At 40.4% G+C, this 24,808-nt stretch overlaps 3 protein-coding genes across 4 annotated transcripts in view; 2 read left to right on the top strand and 1 right to left on the bottom strand.

The window, feature by feature from the left end:
• LOC308406957 (tumor necrosis factor receptor superfamily member 1A) overlaps window positions 1-5,141 on the top strand; it is a 35,493-nt gene extending 30,352 nt beyond the window's left edge. The window contains 1 exon segment of the mRNA XM_080898297.1: window positions 3,444-5,141. Coding sequence (XP_080754423.1) covers window positions 3,444-3,784 — 341 coding nt within the window. The 3' untranslated portion in view covers window positions 3,785-5,141.
• Window positions 5,142-6,539: 1,398 nt separating this feature from the next.
• Window positions 6,540-16,990, top strand: ttc34 (tetratricopeptide repeat domain 34). 2 transcript variants are annotated; one of them, XM_080899316.1, is made up of 8 exons: window positions 6,540-6,664; window positions 8,171-9,917; window positions 10,084-10,306; window positions 10,764-10,956; window positions 12,631-12,797; window positions 15,319-15,592; window positions 15,767-15,981; window positions 16,330-16,990. In XM_080899316.1, exons 2-8 carry the CDS (start codon window positions 8,200-8,202, stop codon window positions 16,873-16,875), a joined length of 3,336 nt encoding a protein of 1,111 aa, XP_080755442.1. In that variant the 5' UTR covers window positions 6,540-6,664; window positions 8,171-8,199; the 3' UTR covers window positions 16,876-16,990. The 2 variants fall into 2 exon arrangements, with proteins under 2 accessions (XP_080755442.1, XP_080755443.1); XM_080899317.1 differs by having other exon boundaries at window positions 6,586-6,649.
• Window positions 16,991-17,334: 344 nt separating this feature from the next.
• Window positions 17,335-24,333, bottom strand: LOC308407569 (5-aminolevulinate synthase, erythroid-specific, mitochondrial-like). Its single transcript, XM_080899318.1, has 10 exons — window positions 24,181-24,333; window positions 22,840-23,194; window positions 22,610-22,702; window positions 22,249-22,471; window positions 21,354-21,538; window positions 21,067-21,246; window positions 20,045-20,209; window positions 18,668-18,936; window positions 18,020-18,182; window positions 17,335-17,749 (listed from the first exon to the last, which is right to left on the bottom strand). The coding sequence occupies exons 2-10, from the start codon at window positions 23,171-23,173 to the stop codon at window positions 17,586-17,588; spliced, it is 1,776 nt and encodes a 591-aa protein (XP_080755444.1). The 5' UTR covers window positions 23,174-23,194; window positions 24,181-24,333; the 3' UTR covers window positions 17,335-17,585.
• Window positions 24,334-24,808: the final 475 nt, after the last annotated feature.

Raw genomic sequence — 24,808 nt, 5'->3', positions numbered from 1 at the left:
ATAACTGGCAATATAAAACTGATAAATGTGACTTTATCTGCAACATTTTAGCAGGAAATAATTTCTTCTGCTACTACTTCTACTACTACGATCCCAGAAAATACTAGTTTTGTTACTAGAATCATGGGATTATCAGCTAAGAAGAACACCACATACCAAATGAAACTCAGTGGTGTTATAGATATTTTTACACATGAAGTGCAAAGGAAGCTTTTGCCATATTTTCAGAGACAATATGACTCATAAAAGGATAAACAACTTTCAACATTTATTCATTTCTGTATATATTATATCCTTTAAGTAGGCAGGAAAAAAACATCTCTCTCTTTCCCTATATACATATAGATATATATATATATAGAGAGATATATTGATATAGATTTAGATAGATGGATAGAAGATTAGGGTCATTGCATCACGTCCTTCAGGACAAGTCAAAATGAGTTCTATACAGTACACACTATAAGGCTGAGTTATCTTTTGGTCACTTAGGAGTTTAAAACAGGCCAATCAGCACAAGCTGGGTAAATAATGTAGTTGCTTAAGAATTTGCTTCTACACCACAGTGTGATTTTTTTTTTATTTCTGTGGTGAGCAGTAGAGATGGTGCATGCTGCTGCACTGAATTACTTAAGAAATGTGTTAATTTAGAGAGGAGGTGAAACCTATTGTTCGTAGCGCTTCAACTTTCTCCCCTCATTTAAATGACTGTGGACTTCATCCGAAGTGAGACTTAGGTATTGAATGCTGGAGGGTGTGATGGGCTTGGCTGTAAATGTTTGAGATAAGTGATGTGAAAACTGTGAGAAAAGTTGTAGAAGAGGAAGTGTTCAGCATTGAGTTTTCCAGTAAAGTTATTAGCATTTATGATCAGTGACACATGTTTTTATGACGCACCTAAATAGGTGGTAGACAGTAGGTCATAGCCAGAAAAAGTGGCATTTGGCATACTTTTTTTTTTCAATTTCATTGTTTCACAATTTAACAAATGCTTTCAGATAAAGTGTGATCCAAGCAGATTACCTTCAAAACATAATGATTCCACGATTATAGTGTATGATGAATAAAACCAGGGGAAATTTCTCAGTTGTTTTACAATGAATGAAAAAGACATACACTTTAAAAAACTAAAAATATCAACATCAACATTAAACGAGCAATATTTCTAAAGCGTTAAGGAGAATAGCTACCCCTTCAAATACCTGCTTGTCTGCTTGTGTTGTTAAAAGGAAGCGCTATTTTGCTACTGCTAAATTGTTTAATTGAATTATATTAGTAAAATTAAAAAATGTTGCTGTTGCAGTTTCTTCCATCTGATAGAAGCGCGGTATACTATCTATAAGTGCTGTTGTTTTTACTTTTTCATCTCTTCTTGTTCACCATAGTGTTTATCAGAACCACATCTGTGGAGGTGGAAACTAGGAAATACAGCGTTCTTACTCGTTCGCATCAGTCAGCAATGTGACATTAAGTCAAATGGCAAGTCAGATAGTGAACACATGTGCCTGTTAACTGTGTCATATGGTAAACTCCTGATATTCAATGTAAGCCTTTCAAGCCTGTAGGTGTGCTTTAAATACAACTGCAGTTATTAGTGAGGTCATGTTGTTGTTGGCATTCACGGCTAAGATCAAAACCTGTTTTTAGTTTTGTGCTGTTTGAACTGGGGTGAGGATTATGCTCTGTTCTCCTCTTCATAAGCTTGAGATGGGACTTTTATTTGCGTTGTGTATTCTGTATCATTACGTCTCTTGACTGTTGTTGTCCTGTTATTACAAAGTGAGAAAGCTTTTCCACTTAGCAGACCAGTGCTGATATAATGTGGTCAAATTTCTCTGTATATCTTCTGAATTACTTAATTAGTAATTACTTTATTAATTAATTAGTTTTTCAGAATATACCATAATGCTGGTTGGAGGTTATAACGTGGGTTGTATTCAGTGGTTGAGAGGAGGCGGCAGAAAACACTCAGGATAGTCAAAAACTCACAACCACACTGGTACTGGGAATTCCACAGTGGTGTCCTTTAATTGACACACACATCACCTACCTTACAAGGCCCGGTTGAACAGCTGCTGCCTTGTCATACATGAAACACAGTGTTCCTACAACCTGTGACATTACTTTGAATTAGGAAGGTAAATATATGAGGTCCATGTCAGTCCACATCCATGCGCAAGCACGTTTCTCCCACACTCTACAGAGAGCAGTGACGCATACTTGTGACATCACTAAACATTAACTTAAATTGTCTTAAAGAGACACCACACAATTGTGACTGTTACAAGGTGTACACTGAATCATTAAAAAAAGCTTTCTATTAGAGTCAGTATATGCAAATCATCAGTTAAAGTCTTGAATTATGCCTAATTTCTTTATATACTTGCTTCCAAGGAGCCAGACTTTTAAAGCAGTCTTGACCAGTAGTTCTTCAGGCTTTCTGAAGGTCTTTCAAAGTTCTGTCTTTGGCCATTGGCTGCTTTTTCACTCATTCTCACTCTGATCATTTTCCGACGATTTTTTTTGGTTTGTTTATTTTGCCACTTCACACTGACCTATGACTAACTCAAGCATAAAAAAGACACCTCACTCAAGGAATGAATCAGTGTTGTGTTAACACATTAGAGACAAAAAAAAAACGTAGCAAAAAAATTTTTTTTTTTTCAGTTGTTGTCCACGCAGCTTAACACGCTGTTAGTGCAATAAAGGCATACTGGATAGAAAAACACGTAGTAGAAGGCTATCGGTCATGGATCGGCTTTCCTAGAGCCTGAACATCAAAGTTATTGAAGCAGTGACAGAGAACGGAATGAAAAGCAGCCAATGAAAAGCTTTGAATGTGCTCCAAGAAGCCTGGGGAACTATTCCCAAAGACTAGTTAAGGAAAGTGCAGTAAAGCATACCTAAGAGAGTTCAGGCTGTGTTAGATAATATAGGTGGTCACACAAAATCTTGACTTTCAAGCTCATTAGAACAAATTAACTCTGTTTTGCCCTTATTTAATGCATTTCTGTGGATATTTGCACCTCTTTGCTATTTTCTTTGCAAAATATTGAGCCATGATGGATGGCTCAAGACATTTGCACAGTACGGCACACTGTAACAATGCTGATCTTAAACATGACCAAAGTTTTTGCCAGTGAGTCCAGTGTAAGGGGAAAAAAACATTAAAAAACACTTGCTGTTATCACTGCTTATCATTTCACATTAGTTTCTCTAATCGTGGAAATGGATGACGACAGTGACTCACAGATATCCTAACAGGGTGGTCACAAACAGGAAGCTCTTAGAAGCAGCAAAATTGACTTGTTTGAGACAGGAGGTGAACTGCTGCGCAAATGCTCTATTTCACATAAATACAGATTATTTTAACCTCAGACTAACGCAAAACAAGCAGCTCAGTGCCCTGTGTCCTCTGACTGTTAATTATTCTCTCCTTCCAGTTGCCAGACGAAATGACCACGCAGATCGCTGGCCGGCCATCGTCCTCTACGCGATCATCAAGGAGGTGCCCTTGCATAGGTGGAAGGAGTTCTTGCGTCTGCTTAAGGTGACTGACCAGCAGATGGCACGAGTCGAGATGGAGACTGGTTTCAGTCTCGGCTCCATGGAGAAGCAGTACCAGATGCTGAGGCTGTGGAGCCAGCACTCTTCCTCCAAACTCAGTGATATTTTCTCAGCCTTACACTACATGGAATTATCCGGCTGTGCACAGATGCTCCAGGAAAGCCTGGAACAGCTGCAGTGGACGCCTGACCAGAGACAGGCACTCACAGCCATTTGAATGGAGCAGTGTGGGACAACTGAGGCTGTACCTGGCAGCACAAGTGTAATGCTATCTATAACATGACTGGAAACATAAATTATTCAGCCATGGACGCTGGTGTGAAAGATTAGACACTCGCTGGAAAGGACATTACGATCTGTAGCCATATAGTACAACCCTAGAAACCTGGAACAATGTCGTAAATATCCCGTACTGAGTAATGCAGACGTAGATTAAAGCCAAATAAAAACATCTGATAAACTGGAATGTAAAAAAGTGGACCCTTATTTCATGTTAAGACAGAAACCTAAAATGTTGAATGTAAACACATGAAATAATGGATTCGTAGCAGTGCAAAATGCAGTTTCGAACATCAGGTTACTTCCTCAAGAGCATCATTAGCATTTTTAGGAACCACATAACACCTCTTAACACACTCGTAATATTCTTGTAGCCTACAGTAGGTGGAGACAGTAAATAAATAAAAAAATACTGAGGGAAGTCCCCTTCCCTTAACTAATGGCTGCTGCCAAAAGTTGTTTAGAACAATGTAACCTCCAGTTTTTTGTGTGGTGCCTCTTAAATGCCAGCAATGGAGGCTGCGGTTTTTACAGCAGTACTGCAATGTACATGTATAATTGGGAGGTGTTTGTGCTTAAAGGGTAAGCAAGGAAGTTGCACTTCCTTAGTGTAGTGTACGTGATTGTTTTACCTCCACAAGTCTGTGCTTGAGATTTCTCTGTTTTTTTCCCCTTTTGACTTGTCAAAGGACAGACTTTTTCAGTCTGAATCTTTAAACTGTGCGTGTGCGTGATCACTCCGTGCACATCTGGGATGTTTGTGCAGCACAGCTGCAGACGTCTCCCTCGTTTGGTATAACAACTCAGCCACTGATTGTTATTGTGCACTCTCGCAAAGGAAGAAAACTGAAATCCCCAAAGGACGTCAGTTTTTCAGTTTCCTGCAACTAAATGGTGTCAGTGTTCAGCATGCTGGGTTTTTCCTCACCACACATATTCCATTTGAACGGATGGTTCTCACTTGTGGTGTTTGGGTATCTCACTTTGAGAGGTTTTTTTGTGTGTCTATGTGTGTGTGTCATTATACTTCATTGACAGTAAAGGTCTTGGATTTTCCCATTTAAGATGTTTATTTAAGAAAGTTTTAATGGGAATGTAGGCCACTTTCCCTGAGATATAAATATTTGTATATGTTTTACAGGTTAAAGTATAATTGTTTTTTTATTTATGATCCATTTGTATGAATATTTGTGTGGTGCAGAATAAACTGAAAGTGAAAATCTTAATGTTTTTCATCTCATTGTGGTCTTTAGTGGTACACTGTTATGAAAACGTGCTACTGTAAAACCCCAAATCAAAATGTCACCTGTATATGTATATGTCATGAATAAAATGTTTGGCCACAAGGTGGGAGTATGGACTGTATGTTTGAACCGCAGCAGCTGGTGTGCATTTGTAAGCGCACACACACCCCACCTACAAAGAAAATAGGAGCACAGTACTTGAAGAGCTTTTATTCTTGAGTTGGATTACACCCATGAATTGCAAATTTGGGCTAAAAGCACAAAGAACAGCTGCCTTATATTGTTCATAGTTACTGGATGGAAAAATAACAGATCCCTTACAGGACCACATTCACTTTATGTGTTTACATGCAGCTTCAAAATTTATAGCATTATTCTTCTGCTGTCATGTAGATATGCTGTCAGGCTGCACATCACCATGTGTTTGCCATGTTTTTAACCACACCAGTGTCACCTGCCAAAAAAGGGATTTCCAGTATTTCTCAATAAATAAATAAATGAAAGATTACCAGAACTGAAACTGCTCTAAATGACTTGTTGGCCTTTACTGTCACCTATATCTCACAAATGATATCACGTCATATAACAAGCTATGCAGAGTAAGAAACACTTCTTTTACAAGGTAAAGGTTTTGTACTTATTTAACCAGGTGAAAAGATTTATTGAAGGTAGAAATGTGATTTTCACATCACACTTGGCCAAGTGGGCAGTAGAAACCGCAAGAAGTTGAACACAGCAGATATTTTAAGTGTCCAAAAAAAAGTTTGGACAGATGATAATGTTGAACACAGAGTAGGCACAATAAAGCAGTCATAAAGATCTTTGCAAAACAGGTCATTTCTTTAGTTTATGTATATATAAAGGCTTTGTAAATCCTCTTGACTACTGCCTTTTTATCAGTTTATATTTATCAATATAAACACAGAAAATCACTTTTTGGCATGGGGTGGCTTTAATTTTTTTTTTTAATAAGAGGTTAAAGATGAAGTTAATTTAATTTTCCTTATGTCTTGATCTTTTTCTTTTATATCATGGGTAGGTGTTATATACGCTGTAGCTTCAACCTACACCTTTTCGATTAGTCATTTCTTCTTTTCTTTTAATCATTTCGTGTGCTATAAATGAACCGAATAAAGACAGTTAACCACCGGGAGCACCAGCTACAGCACAGTTTAGAGGCTAACTAAAGACGGATTTAGCATTTTTTTTTAATCTCTTAAAATGTCTGTAGGAAAATGAACGGCTCTTTGGAGGTATTTCCAAATGACATATTTCCCCCCTTTCGCACCGTTTTTCGTGCTCCCAGCAGCATATCTTTAAGCGCTAACGCCGAGTTAGCGTGAAGGAGCAGGAGATTTTTATCAACAATTTTACGCAGTGTCGCCAATAAGGAAGCTGCAGGCTTCCTACGTTTTCTGTGGTTTTCAAGTAAGCACGAGGGTTAATGGTTTCTATTGGCAACCGGACCCGGATTCTCAAAAACAACAGCTGGCGACGTAAACCGTCCCGTCCTGAGAAGAGACGCGACACAGCCTGGAGGAGTTTGTCGAGACAAAAAGGTTTTTGTGGTTTGTGTATGTGTGGTTTCTTATTATTATTATATAAATATATATTATGCTGTCTCAGTGCCACCTGTTACACACTTGAAAAAATTCCGCTGCAGCTTCTGTTTTGTGAGCGTTGACCTGGATAGCTATTGAATTACAAACATGGAGGACAGTTTTCTTTTGTCGGGACGTCTAATTCAAGACAATAAGTTGACGCTACCCGTGAAATAGAATTTTAAAGACATTTTTAAGTCTTGAGGGATTCAGTATACTGTTGTTGTCAAAAAAGCCGCAGTAACAGGTAGGTTAACAATGGCTCAATAAAAGCCACTGGTACAAATCCAGTCAAGTCGATTTTATTTTACCAGTTCCCTTTGCAGTAGATAAAGTCTTTCTTCTTTTGTCAATGGTAATCTTATTTTGTGTGTGCGTAAAATTTCACCAAACTAATATCAAGTCAGAAGGTCTTTCAAAGTTTTTTTCTTTTTGGATGTTGGCTACTTTTTCACACCTTTTCACTCCAGTTTTTGTACCTGATAATTTTCAGATAAATAAATTTTTTTTTCGGTTATTTTGAACAACTTAACAATGCAATAAAAAGCATAAAAAGTCTTCTAACCCAAGAGTTGAACTAGTGTTGTGTCTACACATAACAGAAAAATTAGCAATTTTATCTTTTTTTTTACTAGCAGCCTGTCATAAAACATAATGTGTTTTTCTTTAGTTAAATATATTTTTAAAAATACCAAAAATAAAACAATTGTATTTTTGCACCAACAATTGTGATTCTCAAAGATCTATTAGTTGATAAATGTTCCATACTGAGTAATCAGTATAACTCAGTATAACAATATCTTACCTAAAATCCTGAATAATCTGTACTTATGTGAAATATCCTGAATAAAAAACTCAGGAGTCCGCACTAGTAGTAGGAGAAAAGAAGAAGTGGCAGGTCTAAAAAGAATTACAGGAGATGAACAGTATCTTAAGAAAGAAGATAAGAATTAAGAAACAGGGGGGGAATCCACCATAGATTTGTCACAGGAACTGAGAGATGGATCTGGCTTTTCAGTTCATATGATATTATTCATCAAAGCTTGATCAGAAATGGCTTTTGTGTATGGGAGGCTGTCGAGGGAAACTAGGAGAAAAGGCTGAGATATTGCAAATTACACAAGAACTGGACTGAAGATCAGAAGATCAATCCAAATTTCAAATCTTTTGGTTCAAATCTTTGTCAGTATGTGCAGAAGAGGTCTAGAGAGTACAACAATGAGTCTCTACAGCATTCTGTAAAGCATGATGGAGGCTCTGTCGTGGTTTGGTGCTGTATTTCAAATAATGGTGTTGGGGATCTTGTCGAAATTGATGGAATTATGAACTCTATGTTGAAGAGTAAAGGTGCTTGTTTATGCTTGTTTTTATTACTTCTTCTTCTTTTTCTTTTTTTACATTTCAACATGTGACAGATATATTTTATCCTCATTTCCTCCGTTAACCATTAGACTACAATGTTGTAATTGCTTTCAACAGCCATGAACAATCCCGCCATTTGAGCAATCATGACTGCTTTGGTTCGACCTGGAGTCAATATTTCAGAGATATGTAAGGAAGGAGACAAGTTCCTTCGGAGCGGTGAGCTGGAGAGAGCCACCTCCTTGTACATGTCTGCCTTCAGGACTCACGCCACCTCTGCGGTGTCCCACATGAGAAAACTGGATAAGTCCGGTCTGGATTTGGTGATCGCTACTCTAGAGGGCTGGCTTGACAGTCATGTGAAGAATCAGCCTGCAGAGGGTCTTAATAAAGGTCTTGCTGCTGTTTTCCTCTCCACACTCAGTCCCAACAATCTGTTAGCCACCATTTACAAAATGGAGTCTCTTCTTCAGAGTGACACGCATGCCTGTGAGGAGATTCTTGCTCGTTGCACTGCTATGCTTGAAGGGAAGCGGAACCTTCCTCCAGAGGGTTCAACTCATGTTTTGTTAGAGATAACTCGAGCCCTCGCCTGCTTGTTATCAGAATCTCACAGGTTAAAGGGACTAAAGATTTACCTCAAAGCTTACCGGAATAGCAAGTCTGAAACTGTCACACTGGTGAAGAGCAGACAAGCGGGATACTTACCCAAAATAGTGAAGGCCTTTGCAGAACAAATCATGCTCATACATCCCACTCTGGTAGTTGACAGCAAGTGGAGAGTGGGAACAAAGGACAATGACAAGCTTGAAGAAGAAACTTCTGCTACTGTTATTGAGTTTTTGCTGTCTATTTCACCTAGTAACAAAGAAGTACAGGAACTCAATGCAGCATATTTGTTTTTGATGGGCAGGTTTATGGACAGTGCAGAGGCATACTCTTCCCTCTTGCAGTATGCTCATGGCCAGAAAATACCAGAGAGTACTATAGAAAAATTGCTCCAAGAAACTCCTGAGAGGACAGCCAGACTCTTGACAAGCCGAGCAGCTGCTTGCTTTTCAGCAGGTGGAAAGATTGCAGAGGAGTGCTCAGATTTGGGGAAAGCATTTGAGACTCACCCAGCCACTGCCCGAATTTACTTCCAAAAGCTGTTCAAAGATCAGGGAACTGGGGTGGCAGCTTGCAACCATCTCCGTCAGCAGGCGGAGAGAGGCCTGTCTGATTACAGAGATCAGGTCCTTGTCCGGGCAGATCTGCGATCTACTGAAGGAGTTGAACTTCTGGACCCTGTTATCACTCAGTTACGGACCCTGTGCCATTTAGAACCTGGTGGGGGAGACAGAGAGTTGCGGGTCCGACTGGCTGATTGTCTTCTCCTCAGAGGAGAGCACAAAGAGGCCCTCTCTATCTGCAGCCAGCTAGCTGCCGCACAAGGTCAGCAGAGCTATCAAAGCACGGTCCACGTCCTTCGCGGATATGCACGATTGCTCTCTGATGACCAGAAGGGTGCATTAGAAGACTTTCAGGCTGTGATTGAACACAATGCCCCCCACCCATCCAGCTGTGTGCGAGCACTTTGTGGCAGGGGCCTCCTGCGAATGATGGGTGGCTTAAACTACCTGACTGCTTTAGACTATGTGACAGCCAGCAGGCTGCATGCTCACGAAACAGCATTTGCTGTGCGCTGCTTGGTACCCTGGAACTACCGTGGGCTGCTGTTTACTGTTCTGCTGGAGCAGGGACGATTCATGCTTGAAGGGTCTAGAGATCACAAACCCAAGTCCAGTTCTGGTGAAGACTCCCAACAGCACCAAAAGGAGGAACATATGCAGACCCTATCAAAGAGGGACAACCACAGATCAAGGTATGTTTGTTTTAGATATGGTTTACTGAGCAATGCTTTCTCAGAGAAAATATTTTGGCATGTCACAGCAGGAAAAGTCTACTTTATTGCATGGTATGGTCTTTGTTGTGTGTTTTCTCAGTGTGATTGTTGTCCCGTTGTGTTTTTTTTCTGCTTTGTACGTTAGGACTCCTGCTGGTGTCCATTCCCTTGCTCTGTTGCTGATGGAGCTCCAGCCCAGTGCCGATGGGCCTCAGATCTTGGCAGCAGATGCCTTGTACCAGCTTGGTCGGGTGGAGGAGGCTTACCGATTGCTGCTGTCCATCGGGCCCACCAATCCTCGGGCACCTATCTTGGCTCGCCTTGCTTTGCTGCAGCTGCACAGAGGCTTTCTTTATGACACCAATCAGGTATATAAGTTTGAGGTACCAATTTTTCATGTTTAAATGGATTCAGGATTTTTTGTTTCCTGTTTAGGAAACCTAATTTCACACTTGCTTATTTTGTAAAACATATATAAATAAAGCAGGAAGCTGAGTGAAAGCAGAGTGTAGTTCATTATTAGTAGTTTTGGGGAAACACCTTTGTTTATTTAACTAGTTTCCTTTGAATAATTTCTGGATGCACCTTCAAAGTAATTACATTCATGATATAAGGAGCTATGAGGGCTCAAATGTGAAAAAATCTTCAGCGATCAATTCACTTCTAAAATTACCTGATAAGCATCCAAATGTCTGATTTCAGTGTGCGGTAGCTACAGTTTTGTTTTGAAAAGTGTAGCTTTGAGTTTAAAAAAAATGTTAACAATGATTTTAACCACCGAATAGTCCTGATTTACTCTTCATGTCTGTCAATTTTTTCCTGTAGCTGCTGAAAAAGCTCATCTTGTGTGGTGATACCAGCTGCTTGCGCCCCCTGTTGGCAGTGGCACAACAGAAAGACAGAGCACTGCTGCAGGGACACTCCCACTCAGCTGCAAAACGCATTTTGGACCGAGCAAGCGAGGAATGTGCTGTCAGAGAGGCTGTGGCATATCTCTCCATTGCAATTATGGCCTCTGGTGAATAGAATCTGTTTGATGAGTTGTTGATATTTGGTACTGATCTGTTGCTAACTATTGATAGTATTAACATTGTTGGTTGTTGCATGCAGACTGGAGTAATGATTTGTGGAATTCAGCACAAAACCCAAGCTTTTTTTTAGATTTCACTTTAAAATGTCTTGCAGAACATAACACAAATTACAGATGAGGATAGAATAATTACGCCCACAATGAAAATTTCATTTTTTAAAAAGTATTTCCAGATGCCGGTAAACAGAGAGACAACTTTTTGACACAGCTTTTCCAAACATCCTATTTTTATTTTGGATGATTAGTTGATTTTTACGGAGCCCCGCAAGGGACATGGGAGAAAAAAAAATTACGATGAACTTTTGCGATGTCTTTTACTTTGGACATAGAAACGAAATTATTCACAATAACTGCCAGAGTCAAATTATTAGCCTCCATGATGCTAACAGTTAGTTGGGCATCATTTTTGTGTAGTGTGTAGTCGTTTATTATAGTTTTCAACAAGTCTGAAATCAGGGCTTTTTACAAGCCAGTCAATAACATTCACTTTGGTCTCCTGGAATTAGTTCTTCACCTGGAGTCCCATATATTTTGGGTCATTATCATGTCAGACAAAGTGATGACCCAGACCCAGTTTTGCTGCTGATTGGTTGAGGTGTTCTTTTAAAATCTTCACAAATCCATCTTAGTTTGTGATTCCTTCCACTGTGACGAGATTCCTATTTCAAGCCGCACTGAAGCATCCCCACAGCATATTACTCCCACCGCTGTGTTTTTCTCTGAGTACAGTGTTCGTTGGGTTATACAGCAGCGTCTCTTTGGCCAAAGAGCTCTAGTTTACAGGCAGCATATTCTTTCTGCAGGGTGTCTTTAGTATATTACAGTCTTATTTGAAAGTGTCTCTTGTGCAGTGGTGGAGTTTTTTTCTTGCAGTCTATTCCTGTGCAGGGCTGCAGTGACTGTCTTTTTTGAGACTACATTTCCCAACTTGGCTAAGTCATTCACAAGTGTCTTTACATATCTCTCTCAGTAGTTTTTTTTTCCAGAGTCATTGAAATCGTTTGCTTCCTACCTCTACCAGGCTTGTTCTGTATTGTGTGGCTCTCTTAGAATTTCTTAATGATGCTTATCACTCCAGTCCACTCCATCTCCTGCTTTATGCACATCAAGATTTTTTTTTCTCAAGCTAAACTGATTTTTGTGTTTTTGGCATGATGGTTTTTCAAGTGACAGCTCAAAGCCTTGCTGAAGTTTTTATACTGTTTGCCATTTTTACAAGCCTTGAGCATTACAATGTTAAACTACATTATATCACATCAGTGGTTTGGGCTTTGAGTTTTTAAGGGGGCTAATTATATTGACTGTGGTAATTCTTGTTTCTTTCTGAAATAATTCTGTTATTGTGTCCAAATAGAAATAATTTTAACTGAAATTTTAAATATCATTGGGAGAAATCAATGAACTGAGCATTATGTCCTCATCCGTAGGTAGATTAGCCATGCATTATTTAACCACACATCTTTTGTGGTTAAACATAAGACCTGAAACCAACTTCTACTGTGTGTATTTGAATCTATGATTTATTTTACACAAATATTGAAACTGACACTAAAATGAGATTACACATACATATAAAAACAGTCAATTCATTGTTTTTCTCAGGTGGCGAGGCAGCTGAATCACTACTAGAAAGAGCGAGGTGCTACGCTTTGCTGGGTCAGCGAAAAACAGCCATATTTGACTTCAGTGCCATTCTGAAGGAGCATCCGAAACACGTGCATGCCCTCTGTGGAAGAGGTTTCACATATCTCATGCTGAATCAACAAAAGGTTTTTTTTTTCCTCTAGTCTTATCTATCATTGAAACTCGATACTATTGCCCTTTTTGTTCAGGTGGTTACAGCTAAGTGCTTGAGTGATATGTTGCTTGTGAAACAGCTGTAGCGTAAAACAACCTGAGATTCCTTACTATTAAGTCAAACTAAATTATTGTACAATTATTAAATAAAATGTTCTCCTCTGGGCTTTCCTGATAACAGGAATTTAAGCATTCGAATAATTTAAGCAACAATCATAGCTTTAAAACATACAGGGAGTGCAGAATTATTAGGCAAGTTGTATTTTTGAGGAATAATTTTATTATTGAACAACAACCATGTTCTCAATGAACCCAAAAAACTCATTAATATCAAAGCTGAATGTTTTTGGAAGTAGTTTTCAGTTTGTTTTTAGTTTTAGCTATTTTAGGGGGATATCTGTGTGTGCAGGTGACTATTACTGTGCATAATTATTAGGCAACTTAACAAAAAACAAATATATACCCATTTCAATTATTTATTTTTACCAGTGACACCAATATAACATCTCCACATTCACAAATATACATTTCTGACATTCAAAAACAAAACAAAAACAAATCAGTGACCAATATAGCCACCTTTCTTTGCAAGGACACTCAAAAGCCTGCCATCCATGGATTCTGTCAGTGTTTTGATCTGTTCACCATCAACATTGCGTGCAGCAGCAACCACAGCCTCCCAGACACTGTTCAGAGAGGTGTACTGTTTTCCCTCCTTGTAAATCTCACATTTGATGATGGACCACAGGTTCTCAATGGGGCTCAGATCAGGTGAACAAGGTGGCCATGTCATTAGTTTTTCTTCTTTTATACCCTTTCTTGCCAGCCACGCTGTGGAGTACTTGGACGCGTGTGATGGAGCATTGTCCTGCATGAAAATCATGTTTTTCTTGAAGGATGCAGACTTCTTCCTGTACCACTGCTTGAAGAAGGTGTCTTCCAGAAACTGGCAGTAGGACTGGGAGTTGAGCTTGACTCCATCCTCAACCCGAAAGGGCCCCACAAGCTCATCTTTGATGATACCAGCCCAAACCAGTACTCCACCTCCACCTTGCTGGCGTCTGAGTTGGACTGGAGCTCTCTGCCCTTTACCAATCCAGCCACGGGCCCATCCATCTGGCCCATCAAGACTCACTCTCATTTCATCAGTCCATAAAACCTTAGAAAAACCAGTCTTGAGATATTTCTTGGCCCAGTCTTGACGTTTCAGCTTGTGTGTCTTGTTCAGTGGTGGTCGTCTTTCAGCCTTTCTTACCTTGGCCATGTCTCTGAGTATTGCACACCTTGTGCTTTTGGGCACTCCAGTGATGTTGCAGCTCTGAAATATGGCCAAACTGGTGGCAAGTGGCATCTTGGCAGCTGCACGCTTGACTTTTCTCAGTTCATGGGCAGTTATTTTGCGCCTTGGTTTTTCCACACGCTTCTTGCGACCCTGTTGACTATTTTGAATGAAACGCTTGAATGTTCGATGATGAAGTCCAGACGCTTTTCTTTGCAAGCTCCTTTGACTACGATGACCTGGATGACTGAGAACCTTCACAGACATTTCGATGATCACGCTTCAGAAGCTTTGCAATTTTGAGACTGCTGCATCCCTCTGCAAGATATCTCAGTATTTTTGACTTTTCTGAGCCTGTCAAGTCCTTCTTTTGACCCATTTTGCCAAAGGAAAGGACGTTGCCTAATAATTATGCACACCTGATATAGGGTGTTGATGTCATTAGACCACACCCCTTCTCATTACAGAGATGCACATCACCTAATATGCTTAATTGGTAGTAGGCTTTCGAGCCTATACAGCTTGGAGTAAGACAACATGCATGAAGAGGATGATGTGGACAAAATACTCATTTGCGTAATAATTCTGCACTCCCTGTACAATTATATAATGGGATAAAGCCTCACCACATATGTTTTTTTTCTTCTGGTGGACCTGAGAAATGTCTCTTAAAAGACATTTTCAGTATTTATTTTCAGTAATTGCAGAAAATGAACCCAGGACCTGACTAAATGTAACAGTGGTAGCTAGTTTAAAGCCCTTTTGGTGTAGCCTGGAGAGCGTATATCATATTACTCTTACACCTTGCCTCCTTGATATTAAAGTGTTAATTTATCAGTCTGTGTTTAGAGAAATTGCTTCAGTTTTATAATATTGTAATAATAAAATCACTTTCGGTGAAATGCCCCACAGGGACCCTAATGTTGAATTAAGAATAAAAATTAATGCCAAGGTTTCCAAGGCTACTTTCTCTCTTCGTATCATTGAGCCTTTAACCTAATTTGAGTTTTCCCCTAAACATAAAGCGACACCTTGTGGCTTTCTGGGGAAATCTGTTTGAAAAAGGGGTGCCACAGAATTGTGATCTTTATAAATATACCAGTCTTATGCTAACACTTATTAACATGGTCTAGAAAAATTATGAAAAGTATGATATGCATGTTGGACTGCATGTTGAAATAAAGTATAACATTTGAACTCTGTTCTCCCTCTAGGAATGTACTCATGATATCCTGGCAGCACTTCAGATAAATGCTGACATAGTGACCAAAGACATTCTTTCACTCAAGGACAGGGCACAGAAGCTGGTCTGTGATTGGCTGCATCAGTTCTGTCGTACCAATCTGTCAGATATTGTGGCCACTCATGGTGTTCCCTGCCATGAAGAGCAGCTTAGAGAGGCTTTCATAATTGGTGGAGCTTTGATGAGGGCTGACTGTAGAAACCCCAGATGGCATCTGCTCTATGTGGACATCCTTTTGGCAAAAGGTGAGATTGTGGGGGAAATTTTCTGAGCCGGATCCTTGCTAGGATTGGAAATCATCTGCCTAGCAGCTTATGGCTTAGGCTGTGTGACGTTTCCAATTTGACAAAAAGCACTATTGCACCTGTCATCCCCTGTTCTCAGTAATCCATACTTCTGTTATGGTCCACCTGCTCCAGGTGAGGTCAAATCAGCAGGCGTGCATCTGTGCCAGATATTTGGCCAGGAGCCAAGAGATGCAGTGGCCCAGGCTCGGGTGGGTGTGGTGGATGCCTGGCAGAAGAAGTACTGCAGCGCAGCTCGCAGGCTCAGCAAACTGGCTGAGAAGGATTCATCCTATTTTGACTTCTTGCTGGCTCTCATCCCATTTAATCAGCGGAAATGCATGGCACAGGTAAGTGTACAGGAAACCCAGATTTAGTACCAGATGAGCAGATCTGCCAAAGTTGTTTGTTCTGGCTTTGTCAGCGTTATTTTTCATCAAAAAAAAAAAAATGTTTATGTCAGGATATTTCCATGATATTACAAAAACCCCATGTCATTTCTCTCTATTGAACCAATGGGTGTTATAGTTGTATGTATATATTCTATGTATGTATTTTCATTTATGGTAAAATACAGTACAAACATGTGGCGGGTCCACCATCTCACAATGACTATCTTAGATGCCTAAATTAGATGGCAAAGTCAATAATGTGAATCTGATACATATCTACTCTAAACTACATGTACACTGGGACAGGAAGCAGCTCAGGAGGCCAACAGTGTGTCATCATGTGGTCAGTGGAAGCAGGCGCTCACCCTCCTGACTGTGGCAGTACAATCAGGGGGCAGTCAGAGAATGGAGTATCTTCACCAGCGGGCTGTGTGCCTGGCACAGCTGGGCTTACATGAGCGGGCTATATCTGATCTGGACAGAGTTATACAGAAACACGATGGACCTGACTACAGCTGTTCAGACCACCCTCAAGTCCGGGTGGAGGATTTGTGCTTGCGAGGTCGCAGCCTGGTGCTCTGCTCCAAAGAAGGGCCAGCTCTGGAGGACTTCATCCGGGCCCTGGAGCTCAACAGAGAACAGGCCATCAAGTGTGTGGAGGCTGGGCTAGGAAAACTGCCTCTGGCTGAGTGCTTCCTGCGGGGGGCGCTGCAGCATTATGGGGAGCAACATCTCAGTAAGGCTTGGACCTTGATTGAATGTGGCCTCCTTTTGGACAGTGAGAACACAGAGCTCCGCAGACTGAGGGCAAAAGTCAAACGAGAAGTGGCCAATCCTTGCAACGTGAACTAGTGTTGACTGTGAACTGGACACAGAATCTCCAGTGGAGCCGCAAAAGCTCCAATCAGGTCAATGTCCTACCTCAAAATTAGAAACAAAGAAAAGAAAAACCTAATCCCAATCATTTTGTTATGCTCAGCTTCCTAAATTTCATGGGATGTTTGGTGCTTCCAGAGCACCCATTGCTACTGTTCATATTATTCCCTCAAAGTTCAGTTTAAACTTACAGGATTAACATCAGTGTCTTTACGATTACATCAAAGCAAAAATATTTATTATAAGAGGAGTAAGTGAATTAATATTTAACACCACAAACACTTATGACATAAAACATTAGCAATGTAATTAATATGATAATCACAAAAAACAATAACTATGCTATCATAATGTATAAGCAAAATCATTCAGCGTTCAATGCTGTCACACCTAGATAAGTGATATAAGAAAGTGCCAAGTGTGCAGGTTTTATGCTTTTCAAATGAAGACAAATCTTTAATCATATCCATGGTGGCAAACACAATTTAGCACTCAGAAGTACATGTGATTATAAATACTGAAATTTAGTTCACACTGCTGCCATTGGAGAATAATTAAACATAATGTCAAAACACAAGTAGTTTTCACTGTGCCTCTACTACGACTTTTTGCATTGTATGATGTATATAGCATTAGATTTATGCATATACTGCTCATGTAGCTGAGATGAAACATTCACTGTGGTATTATGCATACACAGTAATGTATTGTGGTTCCATATTGCCAAAGTAGGACTTCTCCCACTCACTCATGAGGTCAAAGTGCAGTGGGCGGTCACAGAAGGTGCAGGAAGCGGTCGCCGGGCCATTGAGCAGAAGACCTGCTTCCTGCCAAACATCCACCAGTTTCCCTGTGAATGATAAAAGTGTTTGTAAGAATAAACAGTTAAATGTTGATATTTATTTTCTTTTAAAATGTTTAAAAGTTCTGGTCTGATTATTCTAGCACGTGCCATTTTTTAAGCTCCCCATAGAGCACGGTCATTTAGGGGAGCAGGTCAATGTCAAGAGAGCCACAATGTCTTGTGGGAAAACATTTGCACTGACCATTATCCCCATATTTTGCCAGATATTTAGCAGAACACCTCTGACCTAATTACAGCAAGTGGCCTCACACTCACCCACAAAGTACTCCATCATTTTGGGGTTGTGATGAGGAGATGGAGCCAGTCTCAGCAGCTCCTCACCACGAGGCACTGTGGGGTAGTTGATGGCCTGTACGTAGATGTTGTGCCTCTCCAGAAGGATGTCACACACCTTGGTGTTCAGCTCAGCGTTGCCCACCTGGAAAATAAATCATAAAAGATGGCACGTGTCATTTAGGAGAAACTTTTATTCTGCACAGTTAGGTAGTGCATACATGGATGAATCGTTTTACTCAGCCTGTAGAGTCTAGATTAGATCTCTGGAATAATTATGGGCTGCTTAATTGGTTAGTTCTACTCAAAATTTCAATCTGTTAAAAATAATAAAAAATTCTAAACTAATTAAATAAACTGGTATGCAGTTGTTCAAGCCTATTATACAATTTTAAGACTCAGTTTACTTAATTGTTTACTTATTTGTGCAATTTAATCACGATTAAAGACTATAACTAAGTCTGTGTTACCCTCCCGACTTCATCTGACCTACGTTGTACTTTCTAGGTTTATAAAATGAATAAGTATTATAATATATATAATAAGGAAAATCAGGTTTAACTAACAAGTGATACTGAAATAGCGGTGGCTGTAATCCAGTGTCCATTTAGCTGTGCTAAATCTTTTTACCCGAATGGGGATGATGTGGCTGGGGCAGTTGACCACCGGTAGGCCTTTATCCATGAGCAGCTGCCTCATGTGTTTGACATTCCTCTGGTGGGCTCTGCGGAGCGCCTGCCCCTCTTCACTCTTCAAGACCCGCACAGACTCCAGCGCTCCGGCCAGGACCATCGGGGGAAGGGCCGTTGTGAAGATGAAGCCGGCTGCGTAGGAGCGCACTGTGTCCACCAGGGCAGCGCTGCTGGCGATGTAGCCTCCCACACAGCCAAAGGCTTTACCTGAAATAGTAACAAATGACAGATTCTATGTAAAGTGGTGGGGAGAGCATTTATTAAGTGTAAATAAAAATGACATACTTTTTTTTTTCTTACATTGCCATTTTGTATAACTTTATTATTTCTACATTAATACATTTCACAGGTGTAAATTTTTTTTAAGTTATTTACATTTTTATTGTAAAAATATGATTATTGTGACATAAATATATAAACATTGAAAAAAGCAGAATGCATAAAAAATTTACACAAAATGTATTAAGTCTGAATCAAATGAATTTTAATATTTCTGATACACCAGCTAAAACACTCCCAAGTCAATTTGTATCAGTTTCTTAGTTAAGTTTCATCATTATTTTTTTCATTTACTGTCATGTGAACTGTTGTAACCAGACTTTGAAAAAGTCTGATGTTGTAATCCAGGATTAATTCACAAGGATTTCTACCAAAAGCCTTGCATCAAGTTTGACACCACGCAGTCTGCCTGTGGACAGTTTTATCAGAACAGCCAGAGAGGGAGTAGAACTGACGCTCAGCTGATAAAACCTCTGCTTCCTGTGATGAGAGCTCACTTCTCTCCTGACCTTATTGAACCAACAGGGGCGCAGTATCATGCCTGTTAAAAGTTATTGCTCCTTTGTTGGCAATGCGACAGTGACAGTTACTGAAGCAGAGGCTGTAAATGGGAGTTGGGCCAGTAGCAGAGCCTGTGAGAGTTTGAAGCTGTTTACCTTGTCCCGCTTAATAATAATAATAATAATGGATTGCATTTATATAGTGCTTTTCGGGACCCCTCAAAGCACTTTACATTCGCTCTCACATTCATACACTGGTGAATGAAAGCTACAGTTGTAGCCACAGCTGCCCTGGGGCAGACTGACAGAGGCGAGGCTGCCATATCGCACCATCAGCCCCTCTGGCCATCACCAGTAGGCAGTAGGTGAAGTGTCTTGCCCAAGGACACAACGACCGAGACTGTCTGAGCTGGGGCTCGAACCGGCAACCTCCCGATTACAAGACGAACACCCAACTCTTGAGCCACGATCGCCCCTGAGCTTATGCTCAAGATGAAAGGACAAAACTGCTGGTGTGAGAGAAGTGGATAACTCACCTAAGGTTCCAGAAACAATGTCAATCTTGTGCATAATGTTGTCTCTCTCGCCCACTCCAGCTCCGTGGGCTCCGTACAGGCCCACGGCATGAACCTCATCAACAAATGTCAGCGCTCCGTAACGATGGGCTACATCGCACAGCTCTTCCAGAGGACATATGGCACCTGAAAAATTAGAACGGTGTTTAGGTGAACAACAGGGTATAAGAGTAGCAAGTATTTAAGATCTAAAACAGGTGACATACTGAAGGAAAAAGCACAACTTTTCCAATAGCTGATCCTTGATCTGGTGTTTTCATGATGGAGGTGGAGAACATGTCAGCCCAAATGATGCTAAATTTGATTGAAAACTGGTGAATCTCAAGGCCATGGTTTATGACTTACCAGTATGTAATCTTCAGAGTCATAAAACCATTCAGTGACTAGTGCACTGTAGACGGGGGAGTTTTCATTGATAAAGAGGTCACTCCCTTTTGGAGAAAAATGTTTAAGCAAAGACTAATTAATCACTCACAGCAACTTTACGAAAAAGAGACACCGGATCCCTCAACTGTAGAGGGTCAAAGGATGGGTGTTTTTCCTTTAATTTGTCAACCACCGCATCCAAAATGTGTGATTAAGAAGTATGTGGTGAGTTATTCTCACAGATTTTGGAAACAAATATTTAAATCATAAAAGAACACATAAAAGAATTTAAAAAACATGATTAATATCAGTTTTTGCTTTTAAAAGTATGATCAGCTCGTGCTTTATGGAGCTGTCACTGGTGTAATATGCTGAAAAAACTGAGCTGAGAACAATACAATACTCTTTATCAAATATCATTTTAAACTTATACTGGTGATAATTGTTGAACTTTTTAAAGGAGGTGCATCCAACATCTGCTTAGAAGGGAACTCCTTCAAGGTATTATAATTCCAGCTGATGACCCCCTGAAGCAGCTTGAGAGAAAGAGATAATGGAAAAATAAGAGTCTTGTTTCCAAAAGTGCTTTTTCAAACGTTTGACTTTGTGGTTCTCACCGTCCATTGAGTGCACAGTCTCAAACGCCACTATTTTTGGTGTCGTAGGGTCTGAGCGTTGGAGCAGTTCCTCCAGGTGTCGACTGTCATTGTGGCGGAAGATGAAACGCTTGGCTCCGCTGTTCCTGATGCCCTGAATCATGGATGCGTGGTTCCCAGCATCGGAGTAGATCTCGCACCCTGTACAAAACAGTGAATAGATCATTAAACAAATAAAAAACAACTGCTAACTGCTAAATAACTAATAAATAGTTAACATTGATTTTAATGTTGAGGTAATTATTTACCTGGCAGCATCTTAGCCAGAGTGAAGAGGGTGGAGTCATTTGCCACAAAGCAGGAGGAGAAGACCAACGCTGCATCTTTCTGGTGTAGCTCGGCAAGCTCCTTCTCCAGAGACACATGGAAGTTGCTGGTGCCTGAAATGTTCCTCGTCCCACCAGCTCCTGCACCATGCTTGTCCAGAGCATCTCTGTGGACATCCACAACAAAAAGGTACAACATCAAGCCCAGATACAAAACAATGAAACCAGCTCCCTGTTTCGACTTGCGAGACAGACACACTCTCTGTTTTTAAGAGTAGGGTTGAAATGTTCCTTTTTGATAAAGTTTATAGTCCGGGGTGGATCACACTCTCTGTGTGTTTACACACCACTTTGCATTCAGTCTTTAGTTATTATTAATCTCTGTCTCTCTTCTACAGCCGGTCTTCTGCCCCTCACCATTTACCAGTCATTGCAAATGGAAATCTCGGAGTCTGATTCTGCTGGCAGTTTCTTCCTGTTAAAATGGAGTTTTTCTTTCCCACTGTTGCCAAATGCTTGCTCAAAGGGAGCCTTCTGATTGTTGGGGTTTTCTCTCTATAACCATACCTTAAAATAGATAAATAAAACTGCATTAAACTGAAGTGAATCGCATATCTTCTACACTGTGCCCAGTATGCTTATGTTTTTCCGTCAAATTCTCGAGTCCTTTGAGTTTATTTGGTTTCACTTCTTGCAAGAATGATGCAATTTAAACATAAGATTACCCAAGCCAGTCTACAGCTTTGTATCGCCATAAGGATAATTAATTACTCAAATCCAAACAGTATCTGCAAATATGTGGTCCAAAACCAAGTAGTGCATAGATTAAAATTTTGAGCCGCTGAAAAGTAATATGATATTTGCTGGGTCCTGTTACCTGATGGCGCTGAAGACCCGTGGGTGCCGACTCATTCCTAGATAGTCATTGCTGCACCAGACGGACACCTGGGAGCCTTCCCGCCCAGAAATGGAGTAATCCTCAGCAAACGGGAAGACCTCAGCACTCCTGTTCACTGTCTTGAAGACTCTGTATGTGTGGTCCTTCTTTTTCACAGCAATCTTCTCCATGAAGAACTGATCATAGTCATAGCTGGGGCCAGCTGTGGAAAGAATAGTTTTGACTGGGCTTCAGTTACTCTACAGCATCCAATAGACAGCTTTTTATTGCTGAATATTTACCACAGAATATTACAATGAAATGCCTGGAGGGGTAAAGCCCTTTTATTTGTATAACATACCCATGTTGTCTTTGAGGAGGTGGGTAACACTGTTGGGTTGAGCTGAAGTTGGGCACGCAGAATCCTTTACACCTTTCAGAGAAGCCATCAAACCTGTCAGAGAGGAGTGTGATTGTGTCAAATTTATAAATATTTTGTCCCCTATTTTTGTAATTCGTCAGATTTTCTTCTATTAAAGCTCAAATTCTGCTACTCTGATGACAGCATCGCTGCAGGTACTTAATTCCTACCACTTTCTTGAACATCCTCCTGTACTTCAGGGCTGGCTCGGACCATTCCAATCTGGGAGCTGACAAAAGGGCATCCCTTTGATACGGACACAGCCACCTGAGTAGCAGTTTGAGCAAAGAGCCTCCTTTGTTCAGCTGTGGGAAGCTGTTGATCCTGGGGTTTGGGGGCCGAGACGTTCAGCTTGGCTTCCAGAGAGCCCGGGCCGCTCACGGTGATCTGACGAGCGATGAGGGGGCAGTGATTCGCAAGAGACAGCAAGGCGGCTCCGGTTCTCCTTAAAGCCGGCTTTGGAGCCAACTTGAGGAAGGGGCAGTGATGGAGGAAGGCAGCCATGATACTGAAGCTGTTCTTACTCTGGGTTAAGACAGAAGATGGGACAGAAGATTTTGCCTTACGTGGGTGAAGATTATAAATTACATAGCACAGAGTCTCTGTGATACAACCCAGATTTATTTATTTAATTACTTTAGGTAAAAATAGCCTGTTTTAGTCAAATACACTATATGGTAATTCCCTAACTCCCTTCACAAATGATCTAAAGCTCATGCCTTAGCTTAACATGCAAAAATGCAAAAAATGCAAAAATGCAAAATGATGTTAACTGGTAATGGCAACTTGACTGGTAATGGCTCAGCTTAGAAAGCAGTAGGTGCCTCCTCCTGGGTGCGGCATGGAGCAGCCGCTTATCTTAACTCTGCAGGCACGTAAGAGCTACTTACTTGCATCATCAGCTGAGTCTGATTACCATGGAAGCTTTCAAATAATCCGATAAAACAGACGTTTCTTTTTGGTTAATGGCCATTATTTCCTGAGTCCGAAAAGTTTTTCAGACTCAGGAAAAATACTCACTAAAGCACACTCTACCACACAAATGTACTGATGTATATTGTAATTTGCTGGTGAGCACCTGTATGTGTAGTTTAGTTGGCTACCGGAACAGGTTCTATGATTTCCCACATTATTTTTGTAGTCAGCAGAAATAGTGTGGGAAGCAGTTGTTGTGAAGTCTGGGTTTTCTCTTGAAGTCTGATGTTATCTTTAACTGCTACTTCCATTTAAACCACAAAAGTAGGTCAAATTATTTTTTCACCTTATGATTGTTTGGTTAATTACTTTAAATACATTTAAATACTGACGCACAAAGCAACAAGAAGAAGAAGGCAGCTAACCAACAAAAAATGAATACATCCTCATTTATTAATTAATGATGGAGTATCCACACCAGATGTTTTTATCTCAGTTAAGAATATTTAAATCAAGCATATACAATTACAACAAAAATAAAATAAAAACAATGACTATAATTGATCAGAGCAGGGTTAATAATGAAGAAAACTCACCTGTTGACCTGCACTGAGGACGAACTTCCAAACAGCAAATAGGCAGAGGGTCAGTAAGTGTCAACAGTTACTGGTCAGATGTTGAGGCGCATTATGCAATCAGCTCAGTTCCCACCCATCAGAGGTGTCTGCGGATCTCAGCTTTGGGGGGGCCACAAAAGGGTGTTGTTTGTGTTTGTGGGAGGTGCAAAGACACTGATAGGGTTCCTATCGGCACACGCTGTGTTGTGGCACGCGCTGCTACTTAAAATAATGGTGAGAACAAGTTTGTGGTAACAATCTCAATATCTTCATGTTCCACAGCTTGTGAATATGAGATCTATTACACCACAACAAAGAGTGCACGAAGATGCCGCAGATGATGAGCCTAAATTATCAGATGACATGATGTCATGTTCAAGTCACACTGCAATTTTCTACCAATATAGAAAGCAATGCCATCTCCTATAATAAACCACACTATCAGGTTCTTTTGGCTCTTTGTGTTTTACTTTAACAGAGAAATGAGGACATTGTATGATTAACGTTTCTTTATGAATGTTCATAACACATACAGTTTTATAGGTTTTTAAAAAAAAAAACATAGCAAAAGCTGTCTCTGTGATACTGTAATGTACTCACACAGAAA

Source organism: Rhamphochromis sp. 'chilingali' (assembly GCF_963969265.1).
Source record: "Rhamphochromis sp. 'chilingali' genome assembly, chromosome: 12".
In the NCBI taxonomy this organism is placed as follows: domain Eukaryota; kingdom Metazoa; phylum Chordata; class Actinopteri; order Cichliformes; family Cichlidae; genus Rhamphochromis; species Rhamphochromis sp. 'chilingali'.
Note: the sequence above shows the minus strand (reverse complement) of the source record. Positions and strands in the feature narration are given on the sequence as shown.